Source organism: Mustelus asterias, chromosome 1 (assembly GCF_964213995.1).
Source record: "Mustelus asterias chromosome 1, sMusAst1.hap1.1, whole genome shotgun sequence".
NCBI classification, from domain to species: Eukaryota; Metazoa; Chordata; class Chondrichthyes; order Carcharhiniformes; family Triakidae; genus Mustelus; species Mustelus asterias.
The window spans coordinates 84,167,186-84,185,212 of record NC_135801.1 but is presented as its reverse complement, the minus strand read 5'-3'; the positions used below and the strand labels follow the sequence as shown (position 1 = coordinate 84,185,212).

Here is an 18,027-nt window from a genome sequence, read left to right as displayed (position 1 = left end):
AAGCTGGGAACCTCACTGGTAAGGATGGCATTTGTTGCCCATGCTTCATTGCTCCCATAATTGAGAGGTTTTCCAGACCATCTCAGACGGCAGTTAAGAATTAACCACATTGCTGTAGGTCTGAAGTCACATGTCAATTTCTGCTTGCACCTCTACTTTCTAATATCACTATGTTGATTTATAAGGTATCCCAGTGTGCTTGGTTTCCAATTTTCCTTGCATTGTGTAAATCATTTCTGTTAATTTGATGCTGTCTTTATCTCATTTGTTGACCACAGTTGTTCGACTACACAAGTGGTTCCTTATAATGGTTTTGTATTGTGCCAAATACTTTGAATATTTCCCAGTGGTTTACACAGTTTACACAGTAACAGTTATTGTGGCCAATACATTTTTCAGACATTCAAAGTTTACCATACTTAAATTTAAAACCTTGGTTTGTCGGTCTCCATGCTCCCCATCAAACCTATTTTAACATACAATAATATTACAGTCCCCATTTGTAAATTGTGCCTTTACCATCGCAGGGCATCATATAATCCCTATCGTGCAGAAGGAGGCCATTTGGCCCATCGAGTCTGCACCGACCACAATCCCACCCAGGCTCTATTCCCGTAAGCCCACATATTTACCCTGCTAATCCCCCTGACACTAGGGTCAATTTAGCATAGCCAATCAACTAACCCACACATCATTGGACTGTGGGAGGAAAGCAGAGCACCCGGAGGAAACCCATGCAAACATGGGGAGAATGTGTAAACTCCACACAGACAGTTAGCAGAGGCTGGAATTGAACCCAGATCCCTGGCGCTGTGAGGCAGCAGTGCTAACCACTGTGTCACTGTGTCGATTTTAACTAATTCTGGTTCACACTTCAAGACTAAATCTAGGATGGCCTATTCCTTATCAGCTTTATTGGCCTGGAGTTTTCTCTTTGTTGTTTTTCTTTCCAGCGGACTTGATCCAAAATTGGCCAAAGAATGCAAAAGATTTCAAACACAAATTAAGTCCAGTGCAAAAGAAACTTTTGTGATCTTTTGTGCCAGTCACTTCAGCCCAGTCTAAATTTGTGGTGAATTTAGTTTGTACTGACCAAGCAAGTACAACAACTTGACACCATTCAACACATTGGTCCTCACCTGAAGTTGTTGTAGCATTTCTGCATGAATAGTGGTGAGTGAAATTAGCTCTGTGATTACTACGACAGCAGGTTTGGGGCCAGTAAAGGGCACAATCATGTCTAAAAGGCACCCCATGCTTATAGGAACAATCTTTTATACCAGACAATTAACAATCATCATAATTTATAATCAGCTTAGAAATAATTTTCAATGGCATCATAAACAATGCTCTAAGTGAGACATCAATTTTGGACAATACAATAAACAGTGTTGCAACTTTGTTATTGATAAGCGGAATTTGAAATCTAAATATCCTGATTTTTGTGGCAAAATTAACTAAGCAAAACAAAAGAAACTATGTGTACTCATTTCACAATACAAGAGATCAAAGGACATTGGGCAACACTGGTTGCTTTCTATGAACTACCCTGGTTATTTCTGTGGGCGTCGCTGGCAAGGCCAGCATTTATTGCCCATCTCTAATTTCCCTTAAGGAGGTGGTGGTATGCCACCTTCTTGAACCAATGCAGTCCATGTGATGTAGGGGCACCCCCACAATGCTGTTGGGAAGGGAGGTCCAAGATTTTGAGCTGATTTTGACAGTGAAGGCACGGGGTATATTTCCAAGTCAGGATGATGAGTGCCTTGGAGGGGAACTTGCATGTTGTGGTGTTCCCATGAATCTGCTACCCTTGTCCTTCTAGACAGGCTTGGAAAGTGCTGTTGAAGGATCCTTGCTGAGTTGCTGCAGTGCACATAGTAGATGGCGTACACTACTACCATTTTGAATGTGTTTCAAAACTTAATACTTAATAAAGTAGGTGATTCAAATACATTAAACTCAACTTGAGTGTTTCGTGTAACTTTTAAGAATCCTGGGGATTTAAAGTGAGCGACTTTAATTAAGCCAGTGGTGGTTTTATTGTCCAGCGCTCATAGTGGACAAATTAATGAACACCAGTGCATCCACAATATGTAGTGTGTGGGCTCTACCTGGAAAGAGTAGGGAAGTGAAGCTAGAGTAGTCAGAGTTCTAGTTTTAGTCATACTCTGAAGTTCACCTACAAGCAGACTTTAGCAGAGTTCAAACATGATGTGAAAAGTAGAAGCACAAACAGAAAATGCTGGAAAATCTCAGCTGGTCTGTTTTGAGAGTAAGAAGTCTCACAACACCAGGTTAAAGTCCAACAGGTTTATTTGGTAGCACAAGCCACTAGCTTTCGGAGCGCTGCCCCTTCATCAGGTGAGTGGGAGTTCTATTCACAGACAGGGCATATAAAGACACAAACTCAATTTACAAAATAATGGTTGGAATGCGAGTCTTTACAGGTAATCAAGTCTTAAAGGTATAGACAATGTGGGTGGAGAGAGGGTTAAGCACAGGTTAAAGAGATGGGTATTGTCTCCAGCCAGGACAGTTAGTGAGATTTTGCAAGCCCAGGCAAGTTTGAGAGAACAGAGCTAATGTTTTTAGTCTGAATCCAGACTCCAAACGTTAGCTTTGTTCTCTCTCCACAGAAGCTGTCAGACCAGCTGAGATTTTCCAGCATTTTCTGTTTTTGTTTCAGATTCCAACATCCTCAGTAATTCACTTATGTGAACTTTCAACAACACAATTCATTCAGCTGAATGCTTTCAGTTCCAACATTTCTGTATGTTCCATTCTTATAGAACACCATTCTAAATTATTCTTATAGTAAAACACACACAGTTAAATTTGTAGTGTTTTTATTTGAATGCAAGAATACGTACACTAAGTTTGTTGATATCTGCGATGTATCAGAAAACAATTCCAGAAATAATATCCATATATTTTTCTTGCGTGTTCTAAAGGTGACATTAGATGGACCATTTCTCTTCTGTGATACATGATTTAAGAGAAACAGTATACTGCTAACTCACATTTAATGATAGAGATTCTAATGTAAAGGTGGTCATTGGGCAGGGGGGAGGGGAGGGAAGCGTGGGTTGTGGGGGAACACATAGGGAGGAATTGAAATTTGGAGCAGACTCAGCAATGTATCAAGTCATCATTTTTTATTCTGCCAGTGTGATTGTTCAGATCATTCAAATTGTTCTTTGGAAAGCAGTTTTAAAAATGTCATATACTTGCAATTAAATATGATAAATAAAATGAAGATTTCTATTGCTTTAAGTAGTTTCAGATTTGGGTAGTTCCTGGAAAATTGTTCTGAAGGAAATAATTATAGAAAATTGCAAATTTTGAATCTGACATAAAGAAATGAATCCTATATTTGAAACAAGTCTATCTGGGCCATTCTGGGATCATTCTTGAACATCCAACTTTGGCCCAATTTGGGCCAGCCTGGTTTCGGGTTGGTGTGCTTCCTTCAACAATGCTAATGAAAGAGTTCACTTTCTGTGGCGCTGTATGTACGTCGCTAGAGCATTTACAGAGTGTAACTGGCACAAGCTGAGAATTCCCTTGCAGGCTAACCACATGCTATGTGACTCTGGCGGATAACTTCACATCTCAGGACAATGATTTTAAAAAGTTTAATGGAAAAAACAAATTGCATATATGCTGTTGGTTGTCAGATTTTAATCTGTTGTCGATGCAATTTTCGATTGTTTGCTCTGTTGTTCTTTTTGTCAATCTTCATTTTGTATTGGAGGAATTTAACATATAAAGGCTTTACCTGCCAGCAAAGAAAGAAAAAAATAGTGGAAAGCATGAATATTAATCAAAGTAAATATTAATATTATGAATAGTCACAGACTTTATGAATGTAAGAAATAGAAGTAGGAATAGACCATTTAGCTCTTTAAACTTTTCCATCAAAAATACGACCATGATTCTCCACTCCACCTCTGAAACTGATAGAAATGGATCCCTCTCCCCTTCTATTGGTGCTGACTCCTTGCGCTTCAACAAGCACTAGCAGTCTCTGGTGCCTTGCCCAGTCTCCCATCCTTCCTGTATCAGACTAAACAGCGAGTGTTAGCAGACTGTTCGATGTAGAGTAAAGGTGAGATTCTAGACATACTCTGAAGATTACATAACAAGCAGACTCTAGCAGAGTTCAAACATGATCTGAAAAGGAGAAACAAAAACAGAAAATGCTGGAAAATCTCAGCAGGTGTTTTGAGTCTGGATCCAGATTCGAAGTGTTAGCTCTGTTCTCTCTCCACAGATGCTGTCAGACCTGCTGCGATTTTCCAGCATTTTCTGTTTTTGTTTCAGATTCCAGCATCCGCAGTAATTTGCTTTTATCAGTAAAGAAGACCTTGGGTGATTTGAAAACTCCTTTGCCCAGGGATATGATGGGTAACTGCAGTGTTCTACCTGAGATGAGATTTTAGCATGGAGAAGAAGAATTGAACACAGGACCTTCCTGGTTTGCCTGTCTTCTTGCAATCCATATGGTATTTTTACCTACTACAACATTAGGGGAGCTTAAACTTTGTCTTCTCATTAGAAAGCTAAAACATTGCAGGATAGGGTAAGCAAATTTGGTTTCATCACTGTTATTTTTATAGACTGATGTTTTTACCTATGGTCTTGTGACTTATTATATACTATTTCAGAGGGGCAGCTGTATATATATCCTTTATCATACAATCTTACTAGTAGTGTTACTTAAAAAAAAATCAGGAACCTCAATGTTTCCACATGCTACTGTTTTGGTTATATGCTGTTAGACAATTAACATATAGTGAGCAATTAATATATAGTATATGATGTAGCTGTGCACATATTGTTGGAAGATGCAGATTGAGTAAGTGGATGATAAGGCATATGGGATCCTGGGCTTTATAAATAGAGGGAAAGAGTACATGTTGTGAGGCACTACCACCATGCTAAATGGGATAAACTTTGAACAGACCTAGCAACTCAAAGCTAGGCTCAAAGAGGGGCTGTGGGCATCAGCAGTAGCAGAATTGTATTCAATTACAATACATAAACTCATGGTCCAGCATAGCCCCCACTCTACCATCTAACTGTGGGATCATATTTGGTTCAATGAAAAATGCAGAAGGGCATGCTAGGAGCAGCACCAGGCATATCTATAAATGAGGTGTCAACCTGGTGAAGCTACCTGTATGTCAAACAGCATAAGCAGCATGTGAGAATCAGAACTAAGCAATCCCACAAGCAATGAATCAGACTTGAGCTCTGCAACCTTATTAAAGAGACCTATAAGATAATGAAGGGGCTGGATAGGGTAGAGATGGAGAGATTCTTTCCACTTAGAAAGGAAACTAGAACTAGAGGGCACAGTCTCAAAATAAAGGGGGGTCAGTTTAGGACAGAGTTGAGGAGGAACTTCTTCTCTCAGAGGGTGGTGAATCTCTGGAATTCTCTGCCCACTGAAGTGGTGGAGGCTACCTCGCTGAATATGTTTCAATCACGGATAGATGGATTCCTGATCGGTAAGGGAATTAGGGGTTATAGGGATCAGGCGGGTAAGTGGAACTGATCCACTTCAGATCAGCCATGATCTTATTGAATGGCGGGGCAGGCTCGAGGGGCTAGATGGCCTACTCCTGCTCCTATTTCTTATGTTCTTATGTTCTTAAATCCACAATGGATGGACAATTAAATTAACTGGATGAGGAGGCTCGACAAATATCCCCATCTTCAATGGTGGAGGAGCCCAGCACATCAGTGCAAAAGATAAGGCTGAAGCATTTGCAACAATCTTCAGCCAGAAATATGGAGTGGATGATCCATCTCAGCCTCCTCTGGACATTTTCGGCATTACGGGTGCCAAGCTTCAGCCAATACAATTCAATCAATATGGTCTATACAACACCTCTGCCCAAGAAGGAATAAAGGAATAAATTGGGTAGCTAGAGATTTAAGAATGGTAGTGCTTGCAAATTTGGAAATCATAATACAAGAAAAAATCAATGCTTAGAAAGTAATAGTTAATTTAGGTCATATTTCTTCTTTAAAAATTTAATATAATAGTTTATATATGTAAATATTAGCTTTTTCATCACAGAGATTACAAATATAATAGCACCCTCTTCAGTATCTTTGTAATAGAATCATAGAATGGTTACAGATCAGAAGGCCCTCATGTCCGCACCAGCTCTCTGTGACAATATACAATTATATAATTCCCCTTTGAAAGCCACAGTTGAATATACCTTCACCACATTTTCAGGCAGTCCATTCCAGATCCTAACCATTTGCTGTGTTAAACTGATTTTCCACATGACCTTATGAGGAAAGTCATGAATGAAATAGCAGAAGAGACTTGGGCCCAGCACATAACTCTTAGGAATTCCTGCAGCGATGTCCTAGGGCTGAAATGTTTGCCCTTCAGCAACCACAAAATCTTCCTTTGTATTGGGTGCCCCTATTTTGCTGCCTTCTGCTCCTGTTTCTTATGGTCTCACTTCAAATTGGAAAATTAATATCCAAAGATGTGCGGGTTAGGTTGATTGGCCAGGTTAAAAATTGCCCCTTAGAGTCCTGGGATGTGTAGGTTAGAGGGATTAGCGGGTAAATATGTGGGGGTAGGGCCTGGGTGGGATTGTGGTCGGTGCAGACTCGATGGGCCGAATGGCCTCCTTCTGCACTGTAGGGTTTCTATGAATTGTAATATAAAATTAATATTAATTGTAATTATGAATTGTAATATAAAATTAATATAAATTGTATTCTGCAGCATGAAAACGCATGGAAACCATTATATGTATATATTTACCACATCTGTTTAGACCTCGGACCACTTCATATGTGGTGAATATCTGCATGCAGAGATTATTTTTATGCAGGCGCAGCAGACTTATGTGCATAACAAAGTACCACAAAAAAAACAGAGAAGATTGACCATTTAATCTGTTTCTCTGGAATTGGTAAGGAAAGAGGAAAGTTCTCAACGATACTGGGAGAACTTCTCACTCTTTTCTGAATGACACCATAGGATCTATAGTACTCTACTGATCAAGCAAATGGAACCTCAGTTGATCTGAGACATTAATCTAATGTCAGACTAGATTTTATGCGCACATCCTGAGGTGGAGTTTTTTTCAAGGTTTTATTTCAAGACAAGTGTATTGCCAATTGAGCCAAGCTGATTCTACCTTCAATTATCCTTGAAAAAAATGTTTATAACTGGATTCCTCTACTCACCAAATCTGATGTGATGTATGCAGAAAACCTTGAACCACATTAATTATGGTGATTTATTTCTCGTTTAATTTGGCAAAGAGAGCACGGGAGGCAAAGCATTGTTGTCCACCAATCACCACAAAGGCTTCCCTGTGCAGCAGGTACAAACAGATATTTTTAAAAAGTACAATAAATAAACACTAAACTACTTTTATTTATTGTTATACCTTTCTTTATTTTGTCGTCAATCCAATTCTCGTGCAGCCTGGGTTCCAGAAACAGGAGAAATGTCTTAACATGTATTGGTAGGTCAGGGCAGTACGTTTCAATGTTGTTCTGTGGTCTGAGAGGACGTTTAGCTGGTAATCTCATTTTTTTCCTACACCTAACATTAAACCTTTCATCCTTCCCTTATAATACAATAAATCATATCTACATTGATGTCACACCTTGTTGCCACACAGCATTCAAAGGTCTTCACCTAATGAATGCTTTTGCAATGCCCTGCCTGTTACATAGGAAAATGTGTTAGGTATTATGCAGGCACCTAATATGTCTGCTTAGTGTCAAAGCGATCATCTGGACCCGAAGTCCAGAGGACCAAAGGGTCATCTGGACTCGGAAAGTCAGCTCTTTTCTCTCCTTACAGATGCTGCCAGACCTGCTGAGATTTTCCAGTATTTTTTCTTTTGGTTTCAGATTCCAGCATCCACAGTAATTTGCTTTTAAAGATTTGTGATATCTGATGACAGATGAGTTATCATGCCTGGTCTTGGAAATATAGCTGGCCCAAAATGCTTCCAATCTCTCTGATATTATAGTATTTTAAGATTAAAAGATAAACAACTGTCATCAGCTCCACCACTTTGTTCTGTTAAAAATTACACCCGGTAGTCTCTGCATCAATCTTGCAGACTTCTTCAGTGGACATGGGACTTTTCCCATCCAAGATTATAGCTCCTCCCTTGTTGATGTTCCTGGGTTCTTATCAACAGTTTACAGCAGTGATGGAAAGCTTAGGCTAGTGAGTGGGCTACATGGCAGCATTGGTGGTTCAGTGGTAGAATTCTCGCCTCTCACGCAGGAGGCCTGGGTTCGATTCCTGGCCAATGCAAGACCAGTGTTTAATTCCTCTCCCTGTTCTTGCTGCTGTGTTATGGCGAGAGACTGGATTGACTGCGCTTGTACTCACTGGAATTTAGAAGAATGAGAGAGGATCTTACAGAAACATATAAAATCCTGATGGGACTGGACAGACTAGATGTGGGAAGAATGTTCCTGATGTTGGGGAAGTTCAGAATTAGAGGTCACAGTCTAAAAATAAGGGGTAAGCTATTCATAAGAACATATGAACTAGGAGCAGGAGTAGGCCATCTGGCCCTTCGAGCCTGCTCCGCCATTCAATAAGATCATGGTTGATCTTTTTGTGGACTCAGCTCCACTTACCCGCCCGCTCATCATAACCCTTAATTCCCTTACTGTTCAAAATATTGTAATTTTAAGTACAACTGCTGCATCACCAGAAGACTTCTGTTAAACAAACCTTGCGAAATGTTGCCATTTTCGTTATCAGAGAGAGGGAAAACTTTTAGATGGACTGAGATGAGGAAGAACTTCTTCACTCAGAGAGTTGTGAACCTGTGGAATGCTCTATCACAGAAAGATGTTGGGGCCAGTTTGTTAGATTTGTTCAAGTGGAAGCTGGACATGGCCCTTGTGGCTAAAGGGATCAAGGGGTATGGAGAGAAAGCAGGAGTGGGATACTAAAAGTGCATGATCAAATTGAATGGTGGTGCAAGCTCAAAGGGCCGAATGGCCTTCTCCTGCACCTATTCTCTGTGTTTCTCTGAGTGACCTCCTTCATCTCAGTGGTCCACAAGATTGAAATCAGGCTTGCTCACTAATCATGACCCCATGAATAAAATTATATACATTTAATACATGCTGAATATTTCATAATGAGTGATAAAAAATGCTTAATCATTTTTATATTAATAGAACTATCATCAGTTTCAAATGGTAAAAACAAAATAAATATTTACACTTTGGACACAGAGGGAACGCACAGCTCTCACAGTCAATGTTGTGAGCAATCAGCACGCACCTTGCTTTACATACGAATTACTTCAGTTATACCGGTAGGAAAGAACTACGAGGATGGAAATCAGCAGAATGTGGCAACTCTGTGTGTGGGCAACAGTCAACAAAATATCTTGTGGGCCACACTCAGAGCCCAGATGGGCTACACGTGGACCCTGAAACACAGGTTGTCCACTGCTGGTTTACAGATTTCCAGATTTCTCCTGCTGGAAGCTCCAGGCTCCATGCAACCATCCCAATTTCCCATTAGCGGAGGCTCCATGCTCAATTAAAAATAGGCCATTACTCTCTGAAGGATCCTCACTTTTGTCAAGAGCTCCCCCCTCCTCCAACATAAAATTAATTCCTCAAAAATCAATAGTAAGTACAATTGCTACATCACCGGAAGACTTCGGTTAAACAAACCTTGCGAAATGTTGCCATTTTCATTATAAGAGCAAGGGAAAACTTTTAGATTTATTCTGAAACTTAATCTACATTTATTTTTCTAATTTATACACAGTAACCTTTCCAGTCCAGAATGCTTGAAGCCCTGTCATTTCTGGATTTTGGAATTTTCTGGATTATACAATGACGTCAGAATATCTAACCACAAGTACGTGAACTGGAAAACTGCGTAGGTATAAATATTTACCTGAAACATAAAACAGTGATAAAATACTATAAAGCTGGAATAAATCATTTTAGTTATCCAAATACTGTACCTTCCATGTTTTTACTGCCCAAAAACTGTACTAAAATTGTGCTAATGTCCATTATCAAGGATTTTATAGCACGGCATTTGGAAAGCAGTGGTTTAATCAAACAAAGTCAGCATGGATTTATGTAAGACAAATCTACTGGAATTCTTTGAGGATGTAACTAGTAGAGTTGACCAGGAAGAACCGATGGATGTAATTTATTTAGACTTTCAGGTGGCTTTCAACAAGGTCTCACAAAGACCTTTAAACTTTAAAGTTTAAAGCACATGGGATTGTGGGTAGTGCTTTGAGATGGATAGAGAGCTGGTTAGCAGACAAGAAGCAAAGAGTTGGAATAAATGAATCTTTTTCCAATAGGCAGGTAGTGTGACTAGTGGGGTACTGTAGGGATCGTGCTAGGACCCAAACTGTTCACCTTGTATATGAATGATTTGGATGATGGAACTAAATGCATTATTTCCAAATTTGCAGATGACACAGTGTTGGTTGGAATGGAGCTGTGAAGAGGATGCAGAGGTGTTTCAGTGTGATTTGGACAGGTTGAATGAGTGGGCACATACATGGCAGAAGAAGTATAATGTGGATAAATGTGAGGTTATCCACTTTGGTAGCAAAAATAGAAAGGCAGATTATTATTTTAATCTATTATTTGAATGTGTGTAAATTGACAGAGGTGGACACTCAGCAAGACCTTGATGTCCTCGTGCATCAGTCACTGAAAGTAACTGCACAGGTACAGCAGGCAGCAAAGAAGGCAAATGGCATTTTGGCCTTCATAACGAGAGGATTTGATATAGAGATAGGGATGCTTTGCTGCAAGTTACAGAGATGGGAGAGGCAACTCCTGGGAAGACTTTGGAAATAAAATTGACCATTTTAAAATCAAGGTACTGATGTACCTGGAGTGCAAGTGGATCAGTGAGTGCAGTGGTAATGGGTGCATGGGACTGGATATGAGTTGGAATTATGGGCACTTAAGCTTTGAATAAGTTTAAGTTTATTGAGGGTGGAAGATAGTAAACTGGCAGAAAGAGCATTGGAATAGTAGCAGCAAATAATCTGAGGCTGACTGGAGATGACAATAGTAAGGAAGTTTAAAAGGGAGATGAGATAAATAGAGACTCTGACATTTTGCTTATTCGCTTTTGGGATCCAAGGGATATTTATGCTGAACATTCCTTCAGGAGATTGAACGAGAATGGCTAGATGGAACAAATGGCTTTTTATTTAATCTTTTCACATGTCCTTAAAGTCTGACCTACTTACAGTAATGCGGTACTTTGTTCTGACGAGCGTTCTCATAGCCATGGAAGTACCACAGAGACAACACTCGTTCATGCTCCCTGCAATTTGACAGCCTAGGCACAATGTACAGAACGTACCACAGCAACCTAGAAATAACGAGAGAAAACATAAAATGCAAATGTATCACCAAACTTCCAATGGAGAAAGCCGAGAAGTTTATCTGTTTGCAGGCAATGTTGTAAACTTTACAGCAATGAATGGAATGGGTTATTTGCGCTACTGACCCTGTTTGTATATTGTTTAAAAATCAAGGAAAGCGCTTTCCAAAGCATTTGAAAATCTTAGGGTAAAATTTCCACGGACATTTTCCTAATCTTCTGCCATATTTGATTGGAAACCGTGCAATAAAAGTGCAAATAGCCATTGTTTGCTATTTTTTTTCCATGGATTTCTCCAATTTTCCACAGCCAGGACCATTCCCGCACTCCTTGGAGACAACAGACATAAGCAATTTCAATGGAGATTTTTCGGAGCCCACTATGGAAGAGGCGTCAGAGCTGTCACCAGCGCAGATACTCACACCTCGATGGGATTACCTAGTAGGCAGGCTTATGTACCATGGCACGATGTCATGCTGGTGCCTGCTAAATATTCAGTGAAGAGGGAACATCCGGAGTGAGTGCCTGATAATGATGTGCTAATGTATTAAAATGAGGTTCCTCGGCTCCCGCAGCACGTCTGAATTTACTCCAGTGACGAGGGGTGTTGAAAATTTGAAATCGCGATCTCACTGGCGAGATTCGTGTTTTCTGACTCTCTCTAGATTTTGCGGCCGCGCCACTGATCTTGCGCATGGAGAGTTCAGGCTCAAAGCTCCCCCCAGTATGTTAGAAATAACTGAAAATTAACGAGCAAGCAGATAGGACAAGTTAATGTGGCTATGTCAAACAATCCAAAACTATATACATAGACTGGGATTTTCTTACATATTCCCACATCAGCACAACAGTTGCACAGTCCGGTGTCCCAATCCCTTTTTTCTGCGGAGACAGGCTGGTTTATTATAACCACGGGGTTGACTCCAAACTGTGCCATTTTGGGGCTTCTTTTTTTGCTTCACAGTGATGCAGACAAAATCTAGAAACAATGAAGAGAATTTTTTATTGAGAAATGAGTAATGACAATGGATTTTTCTACAACTCTTCTCATGTAACGTTTCCAGTCTCCCAACATTATTTTTCTCTTTGGATTAGAACATCAGGCTTGTGGGGAAATGGCCACAATACTGCCATATTGAAGTTAGCTAGATGTGGCCGTCAGTCTAATCCAACAAACATTCACATTCAATCTTCCCCAACCTGGTGAGAGAATCTACATCTGGAGAAAATACTTGGGAAATGTTTCTTGCCTTTGGCGGTGATGGTGGGATGGGGCAGTGGTTTTGTGAACTCGGAGCAGCATGGACAATGAACTGTATTAGCTTGATGCATGAAATTAGGGCAATTGTGAAGAATTACATTTAGTCGGAATGAAATTCCAGAAAATCAAGTTCAATTCACTGTATGAATGGAATCAAAAAGCAAGTGATACACTGAGCAATGCTTCAAGAAACAATTACCTGTAGGTATAATTTTTCAAGGGGAATTGGCCCATGTCTCTAACCTGAGTTCAGGGTTGTGGAGGGTCCCTGGCGGTGGCAATCAGTTCATCAGAAGTTTAAAATCTGTGGGCAATTATAATACCTGTCTGTGCCTCAGGACTCTCGCGAGGTCCTGATATCTACCTCCCAATCTGACAATTTGGAGACTGGAAGATTTGGGCCACATTTTATTTATTTCATTGTTATTCATCTTTAGAAAAGAGATCTGGTCTGAAATTTATTTTTTACTGTTCTTCCAGGTTAGGGTAGTTCCCTGCATCATATGCTTTTACAGGTGAAACAAAGAGTACGCATCCACCATCAACATATTGGGTGCAGGAAACTGCAGCTTTTCCATCTTGTACTGTGCTTTTTCAGTCTTTGATGGGATGTGGGCCTTGCTGGCAAGGGCAGCATTTGTTGCCCATCATTAATTGCCCTTGAAGTAAGTGGTTTGCTCAATCATTACAGAGATATTTAACAGTCAGCTACATTACTGTGGATCGTGGAGTTAGCCAGATTGGGTAAGGATGGCAGATTTCATTTACTAAAGGGCACTAGATGGGTTTTATAACAATTAATGATAGCTTCATGCTCACCATTACTGAGACTAGCTTAAAAAAATCCAGATTTTATTAATAGAATTTGAATGCATGGCTGGATTTGAACCTAAGTCCTCAGATCATTACCTTAGCCCCTGGATTGCCCTCTTTTTAGGGGGCCCCTGGATTGCTAGTATAAGGACATTTCCACCATCGCCCCCTAACTCTCTGATGACCAATCTTTTCCAGAATTGATATAGTGGGGAGTTTTAATTCCCCAAAGGGTGTGGGGGGGAGAAGGAAAATATTTTCATAATATCAAAGCCTGACCCCCATCTGCCTTCAACCTCTGACCTGTGGTTTTACTGGGTGGCAGGTTGAAGGGAGAAAGACCAATCCACTCTCTGGAGGCGAGCTGGTCAGTAGAATCCTTTAGGCAGCCGTGTGTTTTCACGTTAACAGAATTAATATTTTTAACATGTGGATGCTGACATTCCCTGGTTTTGGGAACCCCCGGCGGATAAAAGAAGAAGAGAAGGACTGGATTCATGAGATAAGTGCCGCTATATTGCATTACTTGTGGACTAGGATGAGTGGGAGTGTTACCGCCAGACCCAACAAGCTTATCTTCAGGTAATTGGAATCAATGATATCCAATTCATTCCCTTCACTCCCCCTGCATTGTCCACTCTCCTTTATAACCCATCCCTAATTGGCCGGCATTTAACCTACTAGCCAATTTCTTGTCCAAGAGGCAGCAAGCCCATCAATTGGAAAACCTGTTGCAAATATTTAAAAGATGTCCTTGGGTTAAATTTCTGCTGGATGTCCAGGACGTCAGTGTTTCCAAGTTTCCTATCCGAATATTCACAGCACTGTTCTCTTCCTGGCCCTGAGTAAGCATCATGACAATAGATTCACGGTGAAATTTTCCTAAGAAATGGCACAGTGTCAGGTTCTGACTGAAAATCAGTGTGTTTCTCCCCCAGAAACAAAGCCAGGTTTTCTCTCCACATCTTCTGACGCTTTGTCAAAAAAAAGCCGGGAGGTATGTTTTATGCCGTCATTCTTGCAGGACGGCATCTGATAGAGTCGGCAAGGCTAACTCCACAGAGATCAGGGAGCCCTTTTTAAGGGCACTCAATCGCAAAATAATGTTAAAGGCTCCCCTCCCCCACCTCCCATGGACACTGGCACCCCTGGCAGGCAAGGGGAACACCCCTAACCCTCAAAAACACAGACCGCCAACCTCCTCCCCGAACCACCCAATGGTCAGGTCACTGCTGCCCCCCACCCCGTCAAACCATGCAAGCATCAGGGTGACCCAACCGACCCCCTCCCCACCCCCCCCCCCCATCCTCACTGGCATCATGGGGGACCCCCCCAACCCCCCATCTTCACTGGCATCAGGGTGCAAACTCCCCTCCATTCTCAGTGTCTGGCAGCTTCCCCCCAATGCCATGCAAACCCCCCCCCCCCATTGCTCCATTCCCACATAATGGGAACCCCCACAATGAGGTACTCTAGAATCTCCGTCACTTGCTCCATCATCTGGCCCCACCCTAGGGCAGTGCCAAGCTGCCTGGGAGCCAGGGGGCAATGTCTGCCATGTAACTCATCCACTCCATCTGACGAAGGAGCTGTGCTCCGAAAGCTTATGGTATTTGCTACCAAATAAACCTGTTGGACTTTAACCTGGTGTTGTGAGACTTCTTAATGTAACTCATCAACCAGGGGCTAGACCTATCTCTGCGCCTCGGCCTGGTCATCATTACTTTTTTTGTTTTGTCACTGGGGCGGGGATGGGGGGGGGTGGGAGACGGGACATCTAACACCCCTGGAAGCAACTGCATTAAAAGCCATTCAGTAATATTAATATGTATTTAGATTCATGGTAATCATGTTCACACCCCTTCCAGGCTGAAAGTGCTGGGAATACTCAGCAGGTTTGGTAGCATCTGTGGAGAGAGAAACAGTGTTAACATTTTAGGCCTGATCTGCCAGACCTGCTGAATAATTGCAGCATTTTCTATTTTTAGTTCAGATTTCCAGTATTCACAGTATTTTGCTTTCGTATTCATGTTTTATTATTCAACGGGATATAAAATTAGCTGAGTGGCAAGAGTCAGGGATCAGGGACAGATACTTAGCTTTACAGAGTTCGGACAGTTGTGTGCCACAGGAATCTTTGTTGGGACCTCAACTATTCACTATATTTATTAACAACCAAGCTCCTAGATCAGAGAACCACATATCCAAGTTTGCCAATGGCATGAAAGTAGATGGAATTGCAAGCATTGATGGCGGGAATATAAGATTACAAAGAGACATTAATAGATGAACTTTTCAAAAATTTATTTTAATGGGATATGGGAGTCACTGGCAAAGCCAGCATTTGTTCCCATCCCTAATTGCCCTTGAACTGAGTGGCATGATAGACCATCTTGGAAGGCGGTTAAGAGTCAAGCTCATTCTGTCGGTCTGGGGTGTCTGGGTCTGCAGGAAAGACCCAGTAATGATGGCAGATTTTCTTTCCGAGTGGTGGCACGGTGGCACAGTGGTTAGCACTGCTGCCTCACAGCTCCAGGGACCTGGGTTCGATTCCCGGCTTGGGTCACTGTCTGTGTGGAGTTTGCACGTTCTCCCCGTGTCTGTGTGGAGTTTGCATGTTCTCCCCGTGTCTGCGTGGGTTTCCTCCAGGTGCTTCAGCTTCTTCCCACAGTCCAAAGATGTGCAGGTTAGGTGCATTGGCCAAGCTAAATTGCCCCTTAATGTCCCAGGATGCGTAGGTTAGAGGGATTAGTGGGGTAAATTTGTGGGGTTGCAGGGATGGGGCCTGGGTGGGATTGTTGCTGGTGCAAACTCGATGGGCCGAATGGCCGCCTCCTGTACTGTAGGGATTCCATGATTCTATGAAAACACGCTAGTGAACCAGATGGACTCTTTCTACAACTGATGGTATGGTCAACATTATTGAGACTAATTACCTTCCAGATTGATTCATTGAACTTACATTCCACTAGCAGCCATGATGGGATTTGAACCCAGATCCCCAGAGCATCAGCCTAGGCCTCTGGATTTCTAGTCCAGTAACAATACCACTACACCAAAACTGTGAGGAAAAGAATTTAAATGTAAGGTACTTAGGCCTAAAAAGGTTGGATCATGATACTTTATCGAATCATAGAATCTCTACAGTACAGAAGGAGGCCATTTGGCCCATTGAGTCTGCACTGACAACAATCCCACCCAGGCCCTATCCCCGTAACACTCTTAATCCCCCTGACGCTAAGAGGCAATTTAATATGGCCAATCAACCTAACCCACACATCTTTGGACTGTGAGAGGAAACCGGAGCACCCGGAGGAAACCCACGCAGACACGGGGAGAATGTGCAAACTCCACACAGATAGTCATCTGAGGCTGGAATTGAACCCAGATCCCTGGCGCTGTAAGGCAGCAATGCTAACTACTGTGCCACCGTGCTGCCTGTGAAAAGTTAGCAACAGTGGAGGGTCCAGGTATAGAGATTGTTAAAATGTCGTGGACAGGTACAAAAGTAAATTAAAAAGACTATAAGAATTTAGGGAATTAGGAATTAAAGTAAAAAGTGGGACCTCAAAGGTAGTAATCTCGGGATTGCTACCATGCCACGTGCTAGCCAGAGTAGGATTGTCAGGATAGCTAAGATGAATACCTGGCTTGAGGAATGGTGCAAGAGGGAGGGATTCAAATTCCTGGGACATTGAAACCCATTCTGGGGGAGGTGGGACCAGTACAAATAGGACAGTCTGCACCTGGACAGAACTGGAACCGATGTTCTAGGGGGAATGTTTGCTAGTGCTGTTGAGGAAGGTTTAAACTAATGTGACAGGGGGGTGGGAACCGATGCAGAACAGAAAAGGCAGTAAGGGGAAAAGTGGAAGTCAGAGAAACCAAAGACAAAAATCAAAAAGGGCCACAGTACAGAGCACAGAGACTGTGGAGAACTCAATGAACGTGTCCAGTAAGGCTAGTTTTCTTTCGTAATTTATCTTAGCTCCTTTTATTACTTTTTAGTATCCCATTGTTTATGTTTGAAAGTTTCCCAATCTTCCAGCCTGCCACTAGCCTTTGCAATATGGTATTCTGTAGTTTTTTGTCTTTATATTGTCCTTGACCTCCTTGAGTAGCCATGGATGTTTTTTACCCCCCTTATCATCTTTCATACACAATACCAAATCCAGAGTAGCCTGCTCCCTGGTTTGCCCCGCAACATACTGTTCCAAGAAACAGTCTCTAATTCATTCAATGAACTCTGCCTCTAGGCTACCCTGGCCAATTTGATTCTTCCAATCTATGTGCATATTAAAATCATCCATGATTATTGCTGTACCTTTCTTGCAAGCCCCCAGTATTTCCTGGTTTATCCTGTGCCCCACTGCGGAACTACTGCTTTGGGACCTATAGATTACTCCTACCAAGTACTTCTTCCCTTTGCTATTTCTTATTTCTACCCAGGCTGATTGCACATCTTTTGTGCACTCTCCTTCTTTCTACACTCATCATCCACAACATCCTTCTCCTTTGTGAATACTGATGCAAAGTACTT

General features: G+C 41.7%; 1 protein-coding gene and 1 non-coding gene across 4 annotated transcripts in view; one reads left to right on the top strand and one right to left on the bottom strand.

Moving 5' to 3' along the window:
* Positions 1-2,834: 2,834 nt before the first annotated feature.
* The window catches only part of LOC144494918 (placenta-specific gene 8 protein-like), a 35,412-nt gene continuing 20,219 nt past the window's right edge, over positions 2,835-18,027 (bottom strand). For all 3 annotated transcript variants that reach the window (XM_078214529.1, XM_078214537.1, XM_078214520.1), the window contains exons 2-5: positions 12,242-12,392; positions 11,277-11,401; positions 7,231-7,359; positions 2,835-3,781 (exon numbers count right to left, since the gene is read on the bottom strand). In XM_078214529.1, the coding sequence (XP_078070655.1) occupies positions 7,270-7,359; positions 11,277-11,401; positions 12,242-12,350 (324 nt within the window). In that variant the 5' untranslated portion in view covers positions 12,351-12,392 and the 3' untranslated portion in view covers positions 2,835-3,781; positions 7,231-7,269. The remainder of the gene's footprint in view (positions 3,782-7,230; positions 7,360-11,276; positions 11,402-12,241; positions 12,393-18,027) is intronic.
* Positions 8,253-8,323, top strand: trnae-cuc (transfer RNA glutamic acid (anticodon CUC)). The gene has a single exon. It is a non-coding gene; the product is annotated as a tRNA-Glu (tRNA).